Source organism: Crotalus tigris, unplaced genomic scaffold, assembly GCF_016545835.1.
Source record: "Crotalus tigris isolate CLP2741 ecotype Arizona unplaced genomic scaffold, ASM1654583v1 scf7180000024464.508515016:1373766, whole genome shotgun sequence".
In the NCBI taxonomy this organism is placed as follows: domain Eukaryota; kingdom Metazoa; phylum Chordata; class Lepidosauria; order Squamata; family Viperidae; genus Crotalus; species Crotalus tigris.
Window position 1 is genome coordinate 863028 of NW_024100635.1, and position 23807 is coordinate 886834.

A 23807-nucleotide genomic window follows, 5' to 3' on the forward strand; every position below is an offset into this window, starting at 1 on the left:
AAGGAGGAGGAGAAGTGGAGGCTCAGCGGTTCCCACGGAGCAGAAAAGCTCGCAAGGAAAGGGGGAGACTCGGAAGGGGAGGGGGCGCAACTAGGGGAAATTCACCTCGCTCTCCCTTCCTCCCCTGAGGAATCCCTCCTCCCTTTCCGCCCCTGGGGATTCCCCCCCCCTCCTCTCCTTCCCCCTCTCGCAACGTCCTTGCCCACCTGGCGCCCCTTGAGCAGGGGGAATCTCCGCAGTGCTGCCGTAAGAGACGTCTGGAGACCTGGGAGGGGCCGAAAACTGACTCCAGATCTCCTTTCCCCCCCTTTTCCTACCTCCTCTCTAGGCGCAAGAGAAAGGTTCTCTGCATTTAACCCCTTCGGGGAACCCGCTGTGAGGAGGGGGTGACTGGAGCATCGCCGGGCAATGCCAAAGTGCTCTAGTCAGGGCCCGCAAAAGACCCCCATCCCCAAGGGACGGCCGAAAGATGAAAAACAAAGGGATTAAAACAGTGGTTCTCAACCTGTGGATCGGGACCCCATTTGGGGTCGAACGACCATTTCACGGGGGTCGCCAAACAATGCAGTCCACCATTTTTCCCCCTTTTCCTTAGCTGTGCTACTCCCTTTTATTCTATTGGCTTTGGAAAGCCAATAGAATAGTCTCTCCTGAATAGAGTCTAATTCTATTGGCTTTCAAAAGCCAATAGGAATTGTCCAGGCTGTCTCTGCCCTGCTGAGCCCACCAAAAGTCCCCTTCTGCAAACGGTGCTGCACCAGTTGAGTAGTCCTCGACTTAGGACCGGTTGAGTAGTCCTCGACTTACGACTGATTGGGGGTCGCGGCATTAAAAAGGTTGAGAACCACTGGATTAAAGAAAATAGTTGCATGTGCTAATTGGCATCTCTAAATGCAAATTGGAATAGAGTTGCACGTTCCCCAGGTACAAAACGAAATTAATCACAACAACGCTTTAATCACAATGCCAGCCTGAGGGAATTTCATGCAACCTCTTTTCCAAACTGCTATCAGCATTTGCAGTTAATTTTCAGAGATTTCAAATGGAGAGGGAGGCCACAAGGGACAGTGTATCCTTCCTGTTTGATTGGCAGCAGCATATTTAACTGTAGTGCTGAGGGAGGTTTCAAGCAGCTGTTACTTGTTGGCACCTCTATTTGGTTGCTAACTGAGGTTGCATTGAAGTTCCATACTGTTTATAGTTTGTAGTCTCACAAAGAGGAGCTTTGGGAGAAGTGCCCTGCCCTCAGGATTTCTGTTGACAGCTTGCTGGTTATTTTGGAACTCTACCGCTGCAAAATATGGCTTTAAAGGAAAAATAACAAGAGGAAAAAATGGAATGGCTCCTTTACGAAGAAATACAAAAGGTCCATTAAAAGAAGCTTTTTGCTTGTTTATTCACAAGAAAGGAACTCATTCCCAATCAGGCACTTTCCAGAAGGAATGGCATGATAAATTAAAACCTCCCTGTACTTTTCAGCATTCATGATCCCATCAATATTGCCAGCACCACTGACAGAAATGTAGCCCCAAACCATGACAGACAATTCATTATGTCTCTCTGGAGACTGCAAACACTCATTTGTCCATCTCTCTCCATCTCTTCTCACATATTGTTGACAATTGGATTCAAAAAATTTAAACTTGGATTCATCATTGGATAATACTCTTTTCCACTGATCCTTAGTCCAATTTTTGTGAGCTTCAGCATATTTTACCATTTCACCCCGTTCCACTTCTGCAAGTATGGTGTCTTGGCTGCTACCCACCCACAAAGGCCATTCCTGATTGAGCTTCTTCAGACTCTAGAAAGGTCAATTTGGCCTCCCGATGAAGTTGCCGGATGCTGAGCCAGGTCCTTGGTGGATTTCCTCTGATTTCTCAAAGGAATTTCTCATCAGAATTTGAAAGTTTCCTTGGCCTTCAAATCCTGTTTTTTTTTTTTTGTCCTTGACGTCTCCTGCTTCCTCAGATTTCCTTATGACAGTTTGAATATCTATGCAGATTCTCAATCATCCAGATCGTGGTTGTCCAAAGGTGTTTTTCAAAAGGCAGCTGGACTTTCTTAGTTTTTTCCCTTTAAAAAGTTTCGCTTCTCATTTAAGAAGCTTAAGTTTGGAGGAATCTGTAGAATCTTCTTGGATGGCGGTCATATAGGCAACATTTGTGTCTAGAACAGTGGTTCTCAATCTTTTTAATGCTGTGACCCCCAACCGGTCGTAAGTCGAGGACTACTCAACCGGTTGTAAGTCGAGGATTACTCAACTGGTGCAGCACCATTTGCAGAATGGGACTTTTGGCGGGCTCAGCAGGGCAGAGACAGCCTGGACAATTCCTATTGGCTTTTGAAAGCCAATAGAATTAGACTCTATTCAAGAGAGTCTATTCTATTGGCTTTCAAAAACCAATAGAATAAAAGGGAGTAGCACAGCTAAGGAAAAGGGGAAAAAATGGCGGACTGCGTTGTTTGGCGACCCCCATGAAATGGTTGTTCGACCCCAAATGGGGTCCCGACCCACAGGTTGAGAACCACTGGTCTAGAAAGTAGACAATACCATGGGCGATATCTGTGATTGAGCTTAAAGGAGTTAAAACCATAGAGTATTGTATTGCTAGAAAGGATGGCAGGAGCCGGAAAGCGCAGAGGAACTTCCTCTTCGGGATCACTCATGGGAGGAGGATGGTGTGCAGAGCGGCTTTTGTGCTCTTCCAAGGAGCGAAGCAGCAGCTGAAAGGTGAGTTGAGGGCAGGTCGGAGGAGAAGCCGGGAGCAAGCGGGGCTTTTGGGTTTTCTTCACGGAGTCCAAGCAGAGAAATAAACGAGGCTGAAGCATGTTAGCTGCTGCTGCTCCATTTTCCTTCCCTCCCCAAATTTAAGTCCACTGGTGCTGCAGGCTGTTAAACTGGGGGCTGCAATTTTCTGCTGATGGGAAGATCTAAAAAAGTCTCCTTCTAGTGAAGGTTGATTCTTTGGCAATGTCTTCCCTCCAAAGGTGGGTGCTCCATCACTGCAGATTTGTAAAAAAAGTAACAAAGTTGGAAGGAACCTTGGAGGTCTTCTAGTCCAACCCCCTGCTCAAGCAGGAGACCCTATACCATTTCAGCCAAATGGCTGTCCAGTCTTTTCTTAAAAGTCTCTAGTGATGGAGCATCCACAACTTCTGAAGGGAAGCCCTTCCCCTGGTTAATTGTTCTCACTGTTAGGAAGTTTCTCCTTAGTTCTAGGTTGCTTCTCCATTCTTTCTTGTCTTGCCTTCTGGTGATTTGAAAAATAAGTTGACACCGTCGTCTTGCCCCCTCAAGTATTGGAACACTGTTATCATGTCACCCAGACCTTCCTTTCACCAGTCTAGACATACCCAATTACTGTAACCGTTATTTATATGTTTTAGTCTCTAGCACCGTTGCTGCTCTTCTCTGTGTTCTTTATAGAGTCTCAACACCTTTTTAATACTGTGGTGACCAAAACTGGATGCAGTATTCCAAGTGTGGCCTTACCAAAGCATTAAAAATTGGTACTATACTTCACATCATCTTGATTCTGTCTCTCTGTTTCAGCAGCCTAGGATTGCATTAGCTTTTTTGGCCACAGCATCATGCTGTTGGCTCATATTTAAGTGATTGCCCATTAGGACTTCAAGATCCCTCTCTCAGTTATTGCTATTGAGTCAGATTCCACATATTCTGTATCTTGACATTTGGTTTTTCTTGGCATTGAATTTCATTTTTTTAGATAGGCCCAGTGTTCAAATATATTGAGATTCTTTTGTATCTTGAGCTTGTCTTCTGTGGTGTTGGCTATTTCTGCCAGCTTAATGTCATCTTTGAATTTGATGAGTTCCCCTTCTATTCTCTCATCTAAATTGTTTATGAAGATATTAAAGAGTAGTGAGCCTAAGATAGAGCCTTGGGGTATCCCAGTGCATACTTCATATAGTTTTAGTTCCATTAAGGACCACACATTGAGTGCGGTTTGTCAGCCAGTCACAAATCCATCTACTGGTGATGCTATCTATCCCACATTTTTTTTACTTACAAGAAGTAGATTGTGGTCTACTTTACAAATGCCTTACTGCAATTCCAGTATACCTTGTCCACAGCATTTTGCTGGTCCACTCATTTTATCAAAGAAGAAATAAGATTTGTTTGGCATGATCTTGTTTTGACAAACCCATGTTGGCTTCTGGTTATAAGTCTGCTTGCTTCTAGGTGTTTACAGATCTTTTGTTTGATTATCTTTTCCAGGATCTTCTCAGGCATTGATGGCAGACTGATTGGTCTGTAGTTTTGTGAATTTTGCTCCTTTTTTGAAGATGGGAACTATATCAGTGTTCTGACCAAAGTCACTATGGCAAGGCAACCTTTAAGTAGCGCCTGTTTATTAATAAGATAACTTTTATTGTCATTTTTTTATTGTGAGCACAGTGGCCACATGAAAAAGGAAATTCTGTTGTCTGCTCTCAAGAGAATATATATATATATATATATATATATATATATATATATATATATATATATATCTACCCATAAACATAACACAAACATTCACATTCTATATATATACATAAATTTATACCTTCATCTATACACACACACACACACACACACGTATGTATATGTGTTTGTGTATATATATATTAATCACTGTCCATTTTCAATATATAGTAGAAAGAGGAAACTTGAGAATTCACAAGGTTGATGCTAGATGCAGGGATCTCTAACCTGTGGGCTGTAGCCCACTTCCGGGCCACAGCCTATTGGTCATTGAGCCACATGAGTGGCTGACCAGTGCGTGTGTGTGCATGTGTGCAGCCCCACTTGTGCATCACTGCAAGTGTCATGGGCATTTACAGCCCCCTTCGTGTGTTGCCGTGGGCATTCGAGGCTGCACTCATGTGAGTGTTGTCATAGGCATTTGCGGGCCCCACTTGTGCAAGTGTCACCACAGGCATTTGTGACTACATTTGTGCGAATGTTGCGGGCATTTGCAGCCCCCTTCGCATGTCGCCATGGGCATTCAAGGCCACGCTCATGTCATGGGCATTTGCGGGCCCCACTTGTGCAATGTCACTGTGGGCATTTGTGCGAATATTGTGGGCATTTGCAGCCACACTCACGTGAGCTTTGTAACAGGTGCAAGCGCTCATGGCCCCACTCACACGAGCAACGGGTGTTTGTACACACACACAAACACACCCAACAAAACCATCCCTTCTTTTCCCGCTCTCCCAGCTCTGGGCTGCCAACCCTGAAAGGTTGGGGAACTCTGCTACAGGGAACAAAACCGTGGCTGAATGTTCTGCTTCAGATACAACAAAACCTCCTCCCAGAATGTAACCAGGAAAACAAATAATGAAGAGGATGTGTAGTGTCCTGGACAACCCTGCAGACTCTGCTCAAGCATCGCTTATATGTTATGTCCTGGACAGAACACTTGCTCATTACCACAGTGTGAAATGACCCACCAGTGGTACCAGTGAAGCTCCGCCCCAGCCCTCAGGTCCCAGTCTGGATTCCCCTGCTCTACAAACTAGGTTCTAGCTGACCATGAGGCAAAGAGGGAAGTAACGATAGCCACAAGTCCAGAGTTCCACCAAGAAAAGCACAGTCCGAGAGTCAAATCCAAAGTATACAAGCAATTTCTGAGGTTCAGAGTCCAAAAACACAATTTACAAAGACATGATCCAGTAAAGCCAGGAAGGTGCACATCAAAACAAGCAGGTGTTCCTGACAAACACACCTTCACCCAGCATCTGATTAAATCATCCTTCCCAAGCTTTCCTTGTGAGGAGGGATGGGGCTGCTTCGTCTCAGTAGCCTTGCTGACCTCCTGTGCATTGAATGGGGGAGGCAGTTGTTCCTAATCAGAGGTGATCTGGAGTCTGTCATCTCTGCTGGCCCTCTGTAGCTGCTCTGCTCCTGCAGGCAGCATTCTGTCAGGTTGGCTGCCCCCTCCCCACTGCCAGACAGCCCTGGGACTGTCTCATCTTCAGTCCCTCGACTCTCCATCATTCAGAGGAGACCGTGCTCTCCCTGTCGGACAGCCTGGTTCCAACTCCTACTCCCAACTGGGATCCGATGAAGCCATGACAATCAGCTTTTTTCTAGTCCACTGGGAGTTCCCAGGTGCTCAAGGATCTTTGAAAGATATGGTTCAAGGGTTCTGAGATCAGGTCTGCCAGTTCCTTCAGAACTCTGGGATGTAATGAATCTGGTCCTGATGATTTGAAGGTGTTCTCTTCTTGCCTATTTTAATTTGTATCCCCAGTCTGTTTTTTAGAGTTGTTTTTCGTGGGTTGAACTATTTTTTTTTGTGTGTGTGAAAAAGGATGCAAAGAATGAATTAAGCAGCCCCACTTTCTCCCTGCTCCCAGTCATTTCCTTGCCATCTTTTCCCATTAGTGGACCGATTATTTCCTTGACTTAATTTCTCGTATTTTACATGTTGAAAGAAACTTGTTAAAAATTATTTTTGACATTTGTGGCAAGCCTTAGTTCAGTTTCAGCCTTAGCTATCCTGATTTTGGATTCAGGCTATATGCTGCTATTCTGTCTATTCATCTAGTCCAGTGGTTCTCAACCTGTGGGTCGGGACCCCATTTGGGGTCGAACGACCATTTCACGGGGGTCGCCAAACAAGGCTGTCCATCACTTTCCCCCCCTTTTCTTTGGCCACGCCCCTGGCACCCGGTGATGTATAAGTGGTTGGGGGTCACCACAACATGGGGAACTGTATTATGGGGTCGCGACATTAGAAAGGTTGAGAACCACTGATCTAGTCCAACCCCCTGCTCAGGCAGGAAACCCCATACCATTTCAGACAAATGGCTATCCAGTCTCTTCTTAAAAACCTCCAGTGCTGGAACATTCACCACTTCTGGAGGCAGGTTGTTCCACTGGTTAATTGTTCTGTCAGGAAGTTTCTCCTTAGTTCTAGGTTGTTTCTTTCCTTGATTAGTTTCCATCCGTTGCTTCTTGTCCTGCCTTCAGGCGTTTTGGAGAATAGATTGACACCCTCTTCTTTATGGCAGCCCCTGAGATATTGGAATATTGCTATTCTTCCTAACACTGATAGTTGTAAGTTTTTCCATTTCTCTAGATCTAATTTTATTTGATTAAGTAATGTTATAATAATAATAATAATAATAATAATAATAATAATAGTAGTAGTAGTAGTAGTAGTAGTAGTAGTAGTAATAGTAAAGTTGGAAGGGACCTTGGAGGTCATCTAGTCCAACCTCCTGCTCAGGCAAGAAACCCTACACCATTTTGGACAAATGGCTGTCCAGTCTCTTCTTAAAAACTTCCAGTGTTGGAGCATTTACTGCTTCTGGAGAAAGGCTGTTCCACTGATTAATTGTTCTCACTGTCAGGAAGTTTCTCCTTGGTTCTAGGTTGCTTCTCTCCTTGATTAGTTTCCACCCGTTGCTTCTTGTCTTGCCTTCAGGTGCTTTGGAAAATAGCTTGATTCCCTCTTCTTTATGGCAGCCCCTGAGATATTGGAATACTGCTATCATGTTCCCCCTTGTCCTTCTCTTCATTAAACTAGACATACCCAATTCTAGCAACCGTTCTTTATATGTTTTAGCCTCCAGTCCCCTAATCATCTTTGTTGCTCTTCTCTGTACTCTTTCTAGAGACTCAACATCTTTTTTACATCGTGGTGACCAAAACTGGATGCAGTATTCCAAGTGTGGCCTTACCAAGGCATTGTAGAGTGGTATTAATACTTCACATGATCTTTATTCTATCCCTCTGTTAATGCAGCCTAGCACTGTGTTGGCCTTTTTGGCAGCTGCAGCACACTGTTGACTCATATTTAGGTGATTGTCTACTAGGACTCCAAGGTCCCTCTCACAGTTACTACTGTTGAGCATGGTGCCACCTATGCCGTACTTGTGCATTTGGTTTTTCTTGCCTAAATGTAGAACCTTGCTTTTTTTACCATTGAATTTCATTTTGTTAGTTAGTGCCCAGTGTTCAAGTCTGTCCAGATCCTTCTGTATCTTAAGCCTGTCTTCTGGATTGTTGGTTATTCCTGCCAGCTTGGTGTCGTCTGCAAATTTGATGAGTTCCCCATCTATCTCTTCATCCAAATCATTGATGAAGATGTTGAAGAGCACTGGGCCAAGAACAGAGCCCTGGGGCACCCCACTACACACTTCCCTCCATGTAGATGCAGTTCCATTGAGGACCACATGCTGAGTACGGCCGGTTAGCCAGCTGCAAATCCATGTGGTGGTGATGCTTCTAACTCACATTTTTCTATCTCACCAAGTAGTAGGTTGTGATCTACTTTATCAAATGCCTTACTGAAGTCCAAGTAAATTATGTCCACAGCATTCCTCTGATCCACTAATTTTGTCACTTGGTCAAAGAATGCAATAAGATTTATCTGGCATGATCTGTTTTTGATAAACCCATGTTGGCTTTTAATAATGACTTTGTTCGTCTCTAGGTGTTTGCTGATTTCTTGTTTGATTATCTTTTCCAGAATCTTCCTAGATATTGAGGTCAGGCTGATAGATCTGTAATTTCCTGGGTCCATTTTTTTTCCTTTTTTGAAGATGGGAACATCAGCTTTTTTCCAGTCCTCTGGTATTCCCCAGTGCTCCAGGATCTTTGAAAAATATAATTCAGTGGTTCTGAGATCACATCTGCCAGTTACTTGAGAACCTTGGGGTGTAATTCATCTGGTCCTGGTGATTTGAATTCATCTATGGTGGACAGGTGCTCACTTACCATTTTCTTGCCTATTTTAACTTGTGTTTCAAATCTGTTTTTTATGGCACTATTTTTGATAGGTTGGACTGTTTTTTCCCTTTGTGTAAAGACAAATGCAAAAAACGAGTTAAATAGTTCTGCTTTCTCCCTGTTGCTTCTCACCTTCTTGCCAATTTCCCTCACTAATGGATCAATCATTTCCTTAACTTTTTTCTTGTTTTTTATATGTTGAAGGAAGCTTTTTTTGTTATTTTTTACTTTTGTCACAAGCCTTAGTTCATTTTGAGCCTTAGCTTTCCTCACTTCACCTTTGCAAGCGCAAATACTTATTAGTTATGTGCCCTTCTTTCCATTTTTTTATACTTGTCCTTTTTATCTTTCAATTTATCGGAGAGTTCTTTATGCAGCCATGCTGGTTTCTTTTGAGAGTTGTTATTTTTCTTCTTTATTGGTATTATACTAGACTGGGCTTTTATTATCTCACTTTTCAAAATTTCCTAAGCTTCTTGAGTTGTTTTCCCTTTGAGGATTCTCATCCATGGAATCCTTCCCAAACCCTCTCTGATTTTATTGAAATTAGCTCTCTTAAAGTCCAAGACTCTAGTTTGATTGTGTTCTATTGCTTGTGCTTCCATAATGTTGAATTCCAATATTGCATGATCACTTCCTCCCAAGGTTCCTGTAGCTTCAACACCTTTTATCATTTCATCTCTGTTAATGAGAATTAAATCTAATATGGCTAATCCCCTAGTTCCCTTCTCTACTTTTTGGGAGACAAAGTTGTCTGCTAGGTTTGTCAGGAATCTGTTTGATCTTCCACTTGGTGCAGAGTTTGTCTCCCAGTTGATGTCAGGGTAATTAAAGTCCCCCATTGCTATTGTGATGTGCTTCCTATATATCTTAGTTAGCTGACTAGCAAAAAGTTCATCTATTTCCTCTGTTTGGTTGGGTGGCCTTTAGTATACACTTATGGCAATGTCATTTCCCCCCCTTTTATATTGACCCAAATGCATTCAAGACAGTTTTCATTATTGTTGTGCTCTATTTCTGTAGAGATGTAGTTATTTCTTATATAGAGAGCAACTCCACCTCCTCTTTTATTTGGTCTGTTTCTTTTAAATAATTTAAATCCCTCTAGTGTGTGTTCCAGTTGTGGGTTTCATCCCACCATGTTTCCGTAATGACAACAATATCATATCTGCCCTCATTAACCTGAATTTCTAGTTCACCCTATTTACTGTTCATACTCTGTGCATTGGTGCATAGACATTTGAGTCCTTTATGACTGACCCTGTGTTTACTTTCTACATAACCTGTGTGGTGCCTGAGTTCCCCTATTATCTTATCACCTGTTTGGTTAGTGCACTTTCAGTGGCACTTGATACTAAAAGCTTGATTTTGCTTGACAGCAAGGTTGATATTCTTGTCCATACACACATCTATGTTACATGTAGTGATAGCCTTATAATTTTTAGATTGCCGGGGACAGGGATGTTCTGTATCAATTAATTCACTGTCCCCATTGTTTTCCTTCAGAAAATCTGTGAATTTATTGCTGAGTAACTCAGTCACTTTCTTTGATGGATACAAACCATCTCTTTTGTACATTTTTTCATTGGATCAGCTACAGACATCGTGACTAATACAACCAAAGCCTTCCCCTTTACACCACTCCTTTAGCCACATATTGAATTCTGCTATACGCTGGCCTTTTCGATTTTGCTCCTTATACACTGGTAAAACCTCTGAAAAAGTAAGCCTACAGCCTATCCTGCTAAGTTCCTGCTCCAAGCTCTGGAAACCATTCTACACAGAGTGTACATCTTTTTGGGACAGATTGTTAGTGCCAAGATGTACAATAGCATCCACATCACAGTCCTTGCTGGCATTCTTGACTATTTTAAAAATGCGCTTCTTGTCCTTACTGGCAGTAGCACCTGGAAAACACCTGACCTCTTTTGAAACCTCTGTGTCCTTTCCTAAATTTACATCCCTTATAATTGAATCACCAACCAGAAGGTGGCTTCTCTTTTTGGATGCCTTGCTCTTCTTGCATGACTGATGTGTAATACCTGATTCACACTTCTCCCTGTCAAAAACAAGTTCTTCAGGTCGGATCATGATCCCTTGCTTATTTGAGTTATCATCACAACTATCTTGACCTGTCTCCTTAATGTCCCTATTAAGGTCAGCAAGGGCACTGTATCTGTTATGCAGGGACACAGTGAAAGCTTTGTGTTTATGGTTCACAGCTCTCACCCTGCCAGATGTCACAGCTGTCCATACTGTCCTTCTCCTGCAGGATCTGTGTGGTAGAGGGGGCTGATAGCGCAGAGACTCAATAGAGTAGAAGGGCTGAACTGGATACCTAATTTCTGCCTGAAGAGCACAGATTACAGACCCTAAATAATCTGTCCTTGTAGATTAGTGATTCGTTTACAGATAGGACAGTTTCCAAGTTTGAAAAGAGTACTGCGAAAAACAGCTGCAAAACAAGTGTTGCCCTGAACTAAGCCAGACATTCTGAGATGAAAGGAATCTCAGACACATTTACTCTGAATGTACTGCTGCTGTTTTTGATTTTTACTCATATGATTCATGCTCCATTAGGCACACAGGCTGCTACTTTCCTCCTCCACCCTCCTCCTTCTTAACTCACAGATTGTAGCTCTTCCCAGCAACCTCTGGGCAGTTTAAATGCAATGGAGGTCCAATCAACAGGGGCTCAGCTACTTTCCTCCTCCACGCTCCTCCTTACTCACAGATTGTAGCTCTTCCCAGCCATGTCTGGGCAGTTCAAATGCAATGGAGGTCCAATCAGCAGGGGCTCAGACTCAGCTATTTACTTCCTCCGTGCTCCTCCTTCTTAACTCACAGACTGTAGTGAGTAGGTGGTTATTCTAGTATTGTGGCATGTTTGCTTATTCATTGTAATGTATACTTTTTCTCTTTTTCACATCTTCTGCAACCATTTTGTAAACAATTAAAGTTACACTTTTATTTGAATCTTATAGACAAAGAGGATGCCAATAACAGCACACTGGACACCTGAGAATAACAAGGAACATTGGAAAGGAATGCAAATCCAGCCAGAAATCAAAATATTTTCCATTTCCTTCAGAAAACCACATAATTCTCCTTCTCCAGCAACTGATAGACAAAAGAGAGAAAATTAAGAAGAGGTTTTGAGCTGGAAAAAGTAGAGTATGCGAAACACAAAGATACATTGCATGAAAGATCAAGGGAGATTATTTTTCAGTCAGAAAAAGATGGAAATATCTGGAAGTTAGGGGGGAGGAAAAGGTTGATTGGACAGCCACGTAGGTCAGAGAGAGATGCAGGCCTTGCTCTGGGAGGAAGAAAACGGTTTTAATCAAAACATCACTAAACAAGGGATCACACGTATTTTTGACCTCCTCAAGAATATCAGCGGTGGAAAAGCTCCATAGATCTGCCTGTTGTGGGAAAAGCATAGATTGCAAATCACAGGTGATTATGCATGACAAGATCCATTCGGGAGAAAAGCGATACTAATTGGTCAGAACAGCTCTCTTGTGGTTCATGGACGGACCCACACAGCAGAGAAGCCATACAAGTGTTCCCAATCACATATGAGTATCCAGATTGTGTGAAAATTTCATTGGAAATTCCCACCTCATGAAACAACAGAGGGCTCACACAGGAGATAAACCTTTTGAATGCTCTATCTGTGGGAAAAGTTTCAGTCAAAAATTCCATCACATGAGACACCAGAGGCCTCGAATAGGGGGGAAAATGTTTGAATGTCCTTTCTGTGGGAAAAGTTTCAGTTACAATTCCATCCTGGTGACACACCAGAGAACTCATACAGGAGAGAAACCGTTTGAATGTCCTATTTGTGGGAAAAGTTTCAGTCACAAGTCCAGCCTGGTGACACACCAGAGGACTCACACAGGAGAGAAGCCCTTTGAATGTCCTGATTGTGGAAAAAGTTTCAGTCGGAATTATGAGCTGGTGATACACCAGAGGACTCACACAGGAGAGAAAGCGTTTGAATGTCCTGATTGTGGGAAAAGTTTCAGTCAGAATTATGAGCTGGTGATACACCAATGGACTCACACAGGAGTGAAACCCTTTGAATGTCCTGATTGTGGGAAAAGTTTCAGTAAGAATTCCAACCTGCTAAAACATCGGAGGACTCACACAGGGGAGAAACCATTTGAGTGTTCTGATTGTGATAAAAGTTTCAGTAACAATTCCAGCCTGGTAATACACCAGAGGACTCACACAGGAGAGAAACCCTTTAAATGTCCTGATTGTGGGAAAAGTTTCAGTCACAATTCCAGCCTGGTGACACACCAGAGGACTCACACAGGAGAGAAACCCTTTAAATGTCCGGATTGTGGGAAAAGTTTCAGTAACAATTCTAACCTGGTAACACACCAGAAGACTCACACAGCAGAGAAACCCTTTGAATGTCCTGATTGTGGGAAAAGTTTCAGTAACAATTCCAGCCTGAAGACACACCGGAGGACTCACTCCAGGGAAAAACCATACCAGTGTCCAGATTGTGTGAAAAGTTTCCTTTGGAATTCTGAACTAGTGAGGCACCAGAGGACTCACACAGGAGAGAAACCATATGAGTGTCCAGACTGTGGGAAAGATTTCAGTACTAGGACTAGCCTTATGAATCATGTGCTTATACACACAGGGGAGAAACCATTTAAGTGCCCTGAGTGTGGGCGGTGCTTCAGGAAATATTCTATCCTTATAACACACAAGAAAATCCACATTAGGCCCAAAGTGATGAGTGCAGAGAAGGCTTGAATTTCATTCCTAATGTCCCACTGTAAGTCCAGCTGAGAAATTGACTCTTTAATTTGACTACAAAGCATTTGCGTGACTATTTGTAGTCAAATATGTCATGGTATTAGATGTGAAGGAGGAAAGGAAAAAATGGAACATGTTAGCTTGATAATAACTGGCCATCAGCAGCAGAAGTTGTTGGATATTTATTTTTGCACAAATTTGGCTATTCTGTAAAAATTAGTATTAGCTTTTGAGAAAGGAAAAAAAAGGAAAGTGTCAGCATTTCTGTAAACATTGGGACAGGGTAATGCATAGCTCTTTTCCCAAAACATGGGAGACATTTTCTGTACTTTTAACTTCTCTCCCAAGGCTCCTTAAATTTTTTTTCCAAATGTTTATTGTTCAAATAAAGAGAGGAACATTATTTGTAGCAGTGAAATGACATTTTAGCTATGCAGATAGATTATTCTGATTATGCTGGGATTGGAAGATACCAAAAACTCCATGATTATTTATTTCACCAACACAATTCAAAAAGACAGTTTACAATTTTTGTTTAGTAGATCACATGCAATGTGAAGGACACTCTGTGACCAGGATCATATAATACTATGAATGTGACAAAAACTTTGGTCAGAATAGCTCCCTTGAGGTTCATAGAAAGACCCACACAGGACAGATGCCTTACAAATGCTCCCAAGTTGCCATGCTTGCTAAAGCAGATGATAAGAATTGGCTGGCTAGAGAACTGGAAGGGAAGCCTGCATTTCAAACTAATTGGAGAATGTGATTTATGACTGTAATTGGAGGAGGGAATTGTGCTTTGATACCTTTGATTTTTGCTGCCTAAATGTAAAACTTTGCTTTTCTCCACATTGAAACTTTGTCATGGTTCTGACAGATGAACTCTTCAAAGAACTTCGAGGCATTGTTTGCCTTAAAGAATCTTTATTTGAATTGCATAGCATCAGCACTAACATAATGAAAGCCAAAAACTGAGTTCCCCTCCCCTGAGCACATAGTATCAAAGCACAATTCCTTCCTCCAATTACAGTCATAAATCACATTCTCCAATTAGTTTGAAATGCAGGCTTCCCTTCCAGTTCTCTAGCCAGCCAATTCTTATCATCTCTTATTTCAGTAACCTTGGTTTATACACTAGGTTCAGTATTGTTATGTCTAGCTAAACTTTCATGCACATTCCTCCCCCCAGGATCATCTAACTCTAACTCTAAAAATAAAACATAAGACGAAAATGGTTACATCTTCATCTGTTGTCAAAGCAAAAACACCCAATGTTAGCAGCGTTGACAAACTTATTTTATTGGCTAGGGCCCATTGTTCAAGTTTGTCAAAATCTTTTTGGATCCTGAGTTTGTCTTCTGGGGTGTTGGCTACTCCTGCCAGTTTGGTGTCATCTGCAAATTTGATGAGTTCTCCTTCTATTCTCTCATCTAAGTCATTGATGAAGATATTGAAGAGTACTGGGCCTAATACGGAACCTTGTGGTACCCCACTGCTTACTTGTCTCCATGTGGTTGTAGTGCCATTGAGGACTATTTGTTGAGTACGGTACAGCCAGCTACAGATCCATCTGGTGGTGATGTTGTCTATTTCACCTTTTTCTAGCTTACCAAGGAGTAGGTTGTGGTCTACTTTATCAAATGCCTTACTAAAATCTAAGTATACTACGTCCACAATAATTCTCTGATCTACTAGTTTAGTCACTTTATCAAGGAATGAAATAAGATTGGTTTGGCATGATCTGTTTTGCTACCTTAAGCCTGTACAGACCATGTTAAGGTGTGTGGGGAGTAGGCCCAAGCCCAGTGAAAAAAGCGGGGTAAAATTTCACACGTAAAGGCTGTTCTGCCTTGCAGATGAACCTGATGGAGAAAAGCTGTAGGAATATTAAGTTGAGGAGAAAAGGGATCATAGCTTTGATCACAGGATCACCAGGTTTGTTAGCAATTCCTTTTGTGATCTCATTTTCTTAGAGCTGCTTGCTTGTTTCCCTTTGATGGTTGCTGGGTGATAGCAGCACTAAGATGCTAACATATTTGTTGCATCCTCCTTGGTGTTGGCGATGTGAGAAAAAATGCACAGTGGAAAATGTCTCATTTTTATTAATGCATTGTGTAAGAACTATCAATAGCTATTGACAAGGAAAACAATGGGTTTTGTCAGTGTTACTATGAGCATTAGGACAAAGTAAGACGCTCAGTAACCTCAAACTGCGAGTTGGGTGGCGAATAAGTTTATTAATAATTTTATATATATATATATATATATATATATATATATATATATATATATATATATATATAAAGCTCATTTCCCAACTCTTGCTCATTGATGAGGACTCCACACATACGGTGGGTTTCTAACTACAATTTTTAAGCTAACTGTAATCTGTCTCTTGTGCATTCTGTATCTCTGTAACTAATCTGTCTTACTTAGCTTCCCTCCTCCCTCAATATAAATTTAAAATTTCAATTTCAGTCATACATCAGTCCAGCCACTCTGCGAGTATGATGATGTGAGCTGCAGATATTGCGAAAATTGAGGTCCCCATCGATGGGGACCGTGAGTAAACACAAATGTTTCCAAAAACCTGGGGATGAATTCCTTTAACATAAGAAGAACTTGGCTGGTAAGTCTGAAAGCTGGTCCTGAGTGTGGCACTTGTGGTATTTGAAGGTGCCTGTCACCCCCTCTTGGTTCTTCTGGGCTGTGTGCCCCCTGATTTTATTCCTTCTTTTAAAAGATTTAGAACTGTCCAACTAATTTAATTAAAGCAAACTTCTGTTTGTGTTTCCATTAATGCTTCTGGAGAAAAAAAAATGAGGGGCTGCTGTAACTGAAGCAGAATGGGTTTGTTAAAAATAAATCATGTCAGACAAAATTATTGCCATTTTTGATGAAGTAACTACTAAACTAATGTATCAGCAAAATGCTGTGGAGATAGTATATTTGGACTTCAGCAAGAGATTTGAGAAAGTAGACCACAACTTACTTCTTGGTAAGATAGAACAATTTGGGACAGTATCACCTCCCCATGTAGATTCGCAATTGGCTGACTAACTGCATTCAGTGAATAATCCTCAGTGGAACTATATCTACATCAGTGGTCCCCGGGCTGTGGCCCATTACCCAGGCTGTGCTCCATTTGCAACAATATCAAGCACTGCCCTGCTGCTTACATGAACCCCCAGCCGCTGGGCCGCCAAGCCACAAAGATTGGGGACCGCTAATCTATATGGAGGGTAGAATGCAGTGGAATCTCTCAAGATTCGGTCTTGGGCCCAGTACTTTTTTTAAAAAATTTTTTTATATTTTTAACCAACAAAACAAAGCAAAACATAACACACACACACACACACACAGAGTATATACTCCTCCCCCTTTTTTTAACAGCGATTACGTAACGGTAATCTTCTATTATTTACATTTCCCCCCTTATTTTTTTTTAGAATATTTATCCTTATTGCCCCATTGTTTCTTATTTATATTTTTCTTCTTTCATATTCTACTTCTTACTAAGAATAATTCATATTATACATTATTATACACATATTTTCACTTTTGACCTTTCCATATTTATTCTCCTCTATTATTTCTAGTCTCCGACCAGTCATACCATTTGTTCCATGTTATATAGTACTCTGTGTCTTCCTTTTCTTTTATCTCTTTTGTTAATTTGTCCATCTCAGCACAGTCCAGGATTTTTCTTATCACTTCTTCCTCTGATGGTATATTCTCATTTTTCCAGCACTGTGCATATGCTATTCTTGCCGCCGTTATTATATGTAAAATTAATTACCATATTTCTTTACTATATTTTCTGTTTAAAATACCCAACAAAAAGATCTCTGGTTTCCAGTCTACGGGTTGGTCTATTATTTCTTTGATCCATTTTCTTATTGTAGTCCAGTATTTTTTTGCAACTGGGCCCAGTACTTTTCAATATCTTCATAAATGATCTAGATGAGGGGATAGAAGGAGAGCTCATGAAATTTGCAGATGACACCAAGTTGGGGGAGAAGAGCCAAAACTTTAGAAGATAGATTCAAGATCCAGAAGGATCTTGACAGACTTGAGCATTTGGCTAAAAAGAAGCAGTTAAGTGGTGAGAAAAAGGGAGGTCTTGCACTTAGGTAGGAGAATCCAAATGCACAGGTATAGAATAGGTACAGTAGTATCTGGCTCAACAGCAGTAAGTGTGAAAGCAATCTAGGTGTCCAAGTGGGCAAATGTGAGCCAGGAGTGTGCTGCAGTTGCCAAAAAAAGTCTATGCAGTCCTAGGCTAAAAGTAAGAAATTTCCTGTCAGTGGGAGCAATAGAATACTTTGCACCTGGAGTTGTGGGTGCACCATCTCTGGAGGTTTTCAAGAATAAGCTGGACAATCAGGGCTTTTTTTCTGATAGAATGCCCAGAATGGAGTTCCGGCACCTTTTTTAGATGGAACCTTGTAGGGTAGACAAGGCGGGTTGTATGACGTGTGTGAGTTCCGGCACTTTTTTTTTTTAGAAAAAAAGCACTGTGGACAACCATTTAAGTGGATTGGTATAAGGCAGTGATGGCGAACCTTTTAGTCACTGAGTGCCCAAACTGCAACCCAAAACCCACTTATGCATCGTTGAGTGCTGGGTGGGTGTGGCCCATTGGGTGGGCGTGGCTGCAGTGGTAACAGCAGACTGGGTGGGACTAAAAAGTTCAATCAATCAATCCCAACTTTGCAAGATCTTTTTTTTCCCGTGAGAAGTTGAAATTGACTGAACCTTTATTTATTTTTTGCACATGGCGGCGGAGGCCTAAAGCGAAAAGGTTTTATAAAACCTAGCTGAAGGCCTATGACTGGGGCGACAGCACGCGTACCCACAGATAGGGCTCTGAGTGCCGCCGACTCTGGCACCTGTACCATAGGTTCACCACCACTGGTATAAGGCTTCTGCCTTGAATAGTGGGTTGTACTACTAGAAAACTGCTAAGGTCCTTTCCAACTGCATGGTGTTAAGATGATATTAATTTAGAGTAAGCTTAGATAATATAGAGAAGCCCCATGAATTTGCTTCTGGTAAAGAGTATTTTTTATGTAGTGCTACGCACGAAAGAGCCACAAAAGTCCAGCTTCCCCTGTCCATTTCTCCCCTATAGTCTGGGGTGTTAACAGCTCACAATCCTTGCTATAGTGTGTCAGGATCTTTCGTTCTGATCGTTTGCCCACTCTCTGGGTTTGTCCCCCCTCTCCCTCCCCCTCTCTCCCTCCTCCACTCATTCCGCCACCCTGCTGATCCCACCCATTGGCCAACCTAGGAATCTGGTTTGGACAAAACTCAGCAGCACTTTTTCGTGGGCTGCTGATAAAAACAGGATCGCCAACATGATCGCGAACGTCCGATAAGGCATGAAGAAGAAGAAGAAGAAGAAGAGGAAGAGGAAGAAGAAGAAGAAGAAGAAGAAGAAGAAGAAGAAGAAGAAGAAGAAGAAGAAGAAGAAGAAGAAGAAGAAGAAGAAGAAGAAGAAGAAGAAGAAGAAGAAGAAGAAGAAGAAGAAGAAGAAGAAGAAGAAGAAGAAGAAGAAGAAGAAGAAGAAGAAGAAGAAGAAGAAGAAGAAGAAGAAGAAGAAGAAGAAGAAGAAGAAGAAGAAATCTTGTAACTGCTTTAGGTAGACACGGAGCAACGTGATTTTCCAGCTTTATGTCACTAGATGGCGCGCTATATATAAGCGCTAGACAACTCTCACTGCAAGTAGAGCATAGGCAATAGAGGCGAAAAGAAATATCGAATATTAGATTGCTAGAGAGGATTTGGAGGAGAGGCGGACAACAGCAGAGAAACTTTCTCTTCCGGCTCTCCGCTGGGTGGATGGAGGCGGGGTGGGTGGTTCTCCTGGTCTTCCCAGGGTGGAAGCAGCAGCTGAAAGGTGAGCTGAGGACAGGTGGAGGAGAGGCTGGGAGCAAGTAGGGCAGCTTGGATTTCCCCAGGGTGTAAAAGCAGAGAAGCAACGAGATTGAAACATCAGCTGCTACACATTCCTTCTCCGCCCCCCCCCGGATTTTATTCCATTGATGGTGCATGCTTTAAAAAGTCTCCTTCGTGTTAGGGTTGGCTCCTTGTGATTTTATGGGCATGTTTTTTTCTTAGCAACAATTTGAAACTGATCTGCCAATGCTGTCTTCAGGAATTTTGTTTTTACTTCCATATCTAACAGACAAACACAGGATTTCCTGGTGCTCTGTCATCCACGTATTAGCCTGGCACAACTCTTAACTTTAAAAAAAAAAAATCGTTATTGGGCCCATTTGAGATGTTTGGTTTTATGGGTGACCGTACTTTATTGCTTACCAGTCTTCAATGCTACAGTGCTGATGAAAGGAAGACTTTAAACTATTCCTCAAAGTTGTAGCTATCACAGTTATAGGGGGGTGACACTGGCTTGTATTTATGACAGTTGCAGAGTCCCACATATTTGGAACATTTCATAACTGACTTCTAATAAACAAAATGGATTGAAAATTGACAGGAAGTTGCAAGTCACAGTTATGTTACATTACACTGAACAGACCACACTGATTCACTTAATGACCGCAGCCAGAATGGATGTTGTAAGTTGGCATGGTTAACTGATGTCATAGTTAATGACCAAGCCATTTAGGAATGGACTTGCTGGTCCCAATGGCTGTCGGTAAGTGAGGACTACCTGAATTGGGATGTCAGCAGCATTGTTGTAGGCAGTATTTCTTGCCTTTTTCTTACTTGGAGTGGGCAAAAATGGTCCTTTAAATGTTGCTGAGGCTCTTGGGATCATTTCATCAGTTACCTCCCACCTACCCATCGACCACCATCGCTCTAAAATTAGGCCAAACAATGTGAGTGTAGCCACATATATTTGTATATGTATAATGTGTCCCCCAGCACTTCCAGATATATTTGATGATAAGTCTTCACAATTCCATGAACTTGTGATTGATCCACGTAAATAAGTAAATTTCATAACTGAATGGGTATTTGAACTTCGATCTCACTAGACATGTATATTGAAAATGAATCATAATTAATGTAAGAGGTTAAGTTAGCATTTTGGCATCTTTGCTTGTTATTGTAATGTATGCTTTGGGATCTGTTTTTTCCCAAATGTTCTGTAGCCATTTTATAAGCAATAATTATACTAACCCTTTTATGTGAATCTTACAGGCAACAGAATGCCAAAGAGAGGACTGTGGAGAACTGAGAATCACAAGCAGCATTAAAATGCAAAGCAAATCAAGATAGCAATCAAAATCTTATTAATTCCTCTGGAAAATCCCAAAACTCTTCTTACTTAGCAGGTGACAGACAGGAAAAGAGTTTTGAGTTGGACAAAATAGAGTATGTGGAAGAAAAATATCAAAATATCAAGGGGGATCATTTCCTAGTTCAGAAAAAGAGGGAAATGTTTGGAAGTCAGTGGGAAGGAAAAAGTCACCTGGACAGCCACATAAGACAGAGAGTAATGCAGGCCTCGTCCTGTGATAAAGGAAACAGTAGCTTGAATCAAAGCTCCATCCAACAAGGGATTCAGAGTATTTTTGATGTCCTTGAGAATCCAAGAATATCAGTGGTGGAAAAGATCCAGGGATGTGCCTATTGTGGGAAAAGCACAGATTGTAGATCACAGCTGAATATTCACGAGAGGATCCACACTGGAGAAAAGCTATATCAATGTTCCCAATGCAGCAAAAGTTTTGGTCAGAATAGCTCACTTTTGGTTCATGGAAGGATTCACAACAGAGAGGAGCCCTACCAGGGCTCCCAATGCAGCAAAAGCTATAGCGAGCCGGGCAAGCTGATAATACACCAGAGGACTCACACTGTGGAGAAACTGTTTGAGTGTCCGGATTGTGGGAAAGGTTTCAGTCAGAATTCCTACCTGGTGATACACAAGAGGATTCACACAGGAGAGAAACCTTATAAGTGTCCGGTTTGTGGGAAAAGTTTCAATCGGAATTTTGAGCTGGTGATTCACCAGAGGACTCACACAGGAGAGAAACCGTATGAATGTCCAGATTGTGGGAAAAGTTTCAGTCAGAATTCCAATCTGGTGATACACCAGACAACACACACAGGAGAAAAACCCTATGAATGTCTGGTTTGTGGAAAAAGTTTTCGTCGGAAGTCCCACCTGGTGATACACCAGAAAACTCACACAGGAGAGAGACCGTATGAGTGTCCAGATTGTGGAATAAGTTTCACTCAGAATTCTGATTTGGTGAGACACCAGAGTACTCACACAGGAGAGAAACCATATGAATGTCCAGATTGTGGAAAAAAATTTAGTCGAAATTCCAGCCTGGCAATACACCAGAGGACTCACACAGGAGAGAAAGCATATGGGTGCCCAGATTGTGGGAAAAGTTTCAGTCAGAATTCTCATCTGATGACACACAAGAAGATTCACAAAGGAGAGAAACCATATGAGTGTACAGATTGTGGGAAAAGTTTCATTCGGAATTCAGACCTGGTGATACACCAGAGAAGTCACACAGGAGAGAAACCATATGAGTGTCCAGATTGTGGGAAAGATTTTAGTACTAGGTCTAGTCTTATAAATCATGTAGGTATACATACAGGGGAGAAACCATTCAGATGCCTAGACTGCGGGCGGCGCTTCACAAAAAATTCCTCCCTTACTGCGCACAAGAAAACCCACATGATGCAGGAGGTGTTAAGTTTAGAGAAGTCTTGAAATTCATTTCTGATCTCTCATTGGAGATCCAGATGAAAAACCGATTACTTACTCTGTGGCCTGAGTTAGTCAAATATTTCATCATGAGACATCAAGGATGAGAGAAAGAAAAATGAAAAATGTTAGTTTGATAAAAACCAACAATACATATCTGGTCATCGGCAGGAGTTAATGTATATTATTTACCTTAACAGAAATAGTGCAATTTGCAAATTGAGCATTATAGAACATAGAAAAGCAATTTGCAGATTTTCAGCCTTCTGCACCCGGGGTGTCTTCCAGATTTTGAGGCCAGAATTTCCCAGCCAGCATATTCTTTGCGCAAAATGTCTGTGAGTCATAAGCAGCGTTTCTGAGTGGTCCCAGTAAAGTTGCTGAAGCTTCTAAAAATACATGGTTTAAAAAAAAAGATGCACCCAGACTTTTATTAGGGATTGAAGCTTGAGGAGAAAAAACATTGCAGCTTTGAGCACAACGTCTATAGCAGTGGTTTTCAACCTGTGGGTCGGGACCCCATTTGGGGTCGAACGACCATTTCACGGGGGTCGCCAAACAACGTAGTCCACCATTTTCCCCCCCTTTTCCTTAGCTGTGCTACTCCCTTTTATTCTATTGGCTTTCGAAAGCCCGCCAAAAGTTCCATTCTGCAAATGGTGCTGCACCAGTTGAGTAGTCCTCGACTTACGACCGGTTGAGTAGTCCTCGACTTATGACTGGTTGGGGGTTGCGGCATTAAAAAAGGTTGAGAACCACTGGTTTATAGGTTTATTAACAATGCCTGTTGTGATCTTGTCTTCTGGGAGACGCTTGCTTGTTAGCCAATTGGTACCAGCACCAAGATGCTGACAAATTTGTTGGAGCTGTGAGAAAGAAATACGGTGGGAAATGTTCCATTTCTTAAAAAAAAAAAAAAAAAAGCATTGTGTGGCTCTTTAAATAGCTTTTGAGAAAGAAAAAAAATGGGTATTAGCATTGCTATGAATATGGGGATGAGATGATGTAAAGCTGTTTCCATTTCTTTCATTCTTCTTTCAGGGCTTCTTTTTAAAAATTTCCAAATAATCCCTACAAGTAAAAAGAGGCATAATAATTGGAGCAGAGAACTGGGATTATAAGATATGCAAATAAATAATCCTAATTTTGCTGAATTTAGAAGAGACTAAAGAATTGCAGGTTTGTTCATTTCACTAACACAATTCGGAGGAACTGTTTATAATTTTTTTTCTACTGGGTCACTTTGCATATGATCTCTCTCTGCAAACGGAAACCCACAATCAGGGCCAGGTCAGGGATGGAGGAACCAAGAATCTATTTTGGCCTGAACCTCCAGCTTCAGGTGGCTTCAAATTTAAAGTTGTTGAAAGTTTCTAAATTTTAAACCATTAAAATTATATTTAATATTTCACTCATTTTTGCTGCCATTTTTTTTTTTTTTGCACAGCTGTCATCGTGTCTCATTATGGTTAGGAGCTAAAAACCCTTGAAATGGCCAAAGCCTCTGAATCTTTCACAGGGCTGTACTGTAGTGCAGGGGTCTTCAAATTTGGCCCTTTTATGACTTGTGGACTT

At 41.7% G+C, this 23807-nt stretch overlaps 1 protein-coding gene across 1 annotated transcript; it reads left to right on the top strand.

The window, feature by feature from the left end:
* Positions 1-2490: 2490 nt before the first annotated feature.
* On the top strand, positions 2491-22812 carry LOC120303328 (zinc finger protein 850-like). Its single transcript, XM_039332768.1, has 3 exons — positions 2491-2734; positions 11737-13522; positions 20745-22812. The coding sequence occupies exons 2-3, from the start codon at positions 12380-12382 to the stop codon at positions 22236-22238; spliced, it is 2637 nt and encodes an 878-aa protein (XP_039188702.1). The 5' UTR covers positions 2491-2734; positions 11737-12379; the 3' UTR covers positions 22239-22812.
* The last annotated feature ends 995 nt before the right edge of the window (positions 22813-23807 follow it).

Bases quoted from the DNA above. Each gene is read 5' to 3' on its own strand.
- LOC120303328 (XM_039332768.1), top strand. From the start codon at position 12,380: ATGAAACAACAGAGGGCTCACACAGGAGATAAACCTTTTGAATGCTCT. The intron at 13,523-20,744 runs GCTTGAATTTCA...GTGGAGAACTGA, and splicing joins AAGTGATGAGTGCAGAGAAG to GAATCACAAGCAGCATTAAA.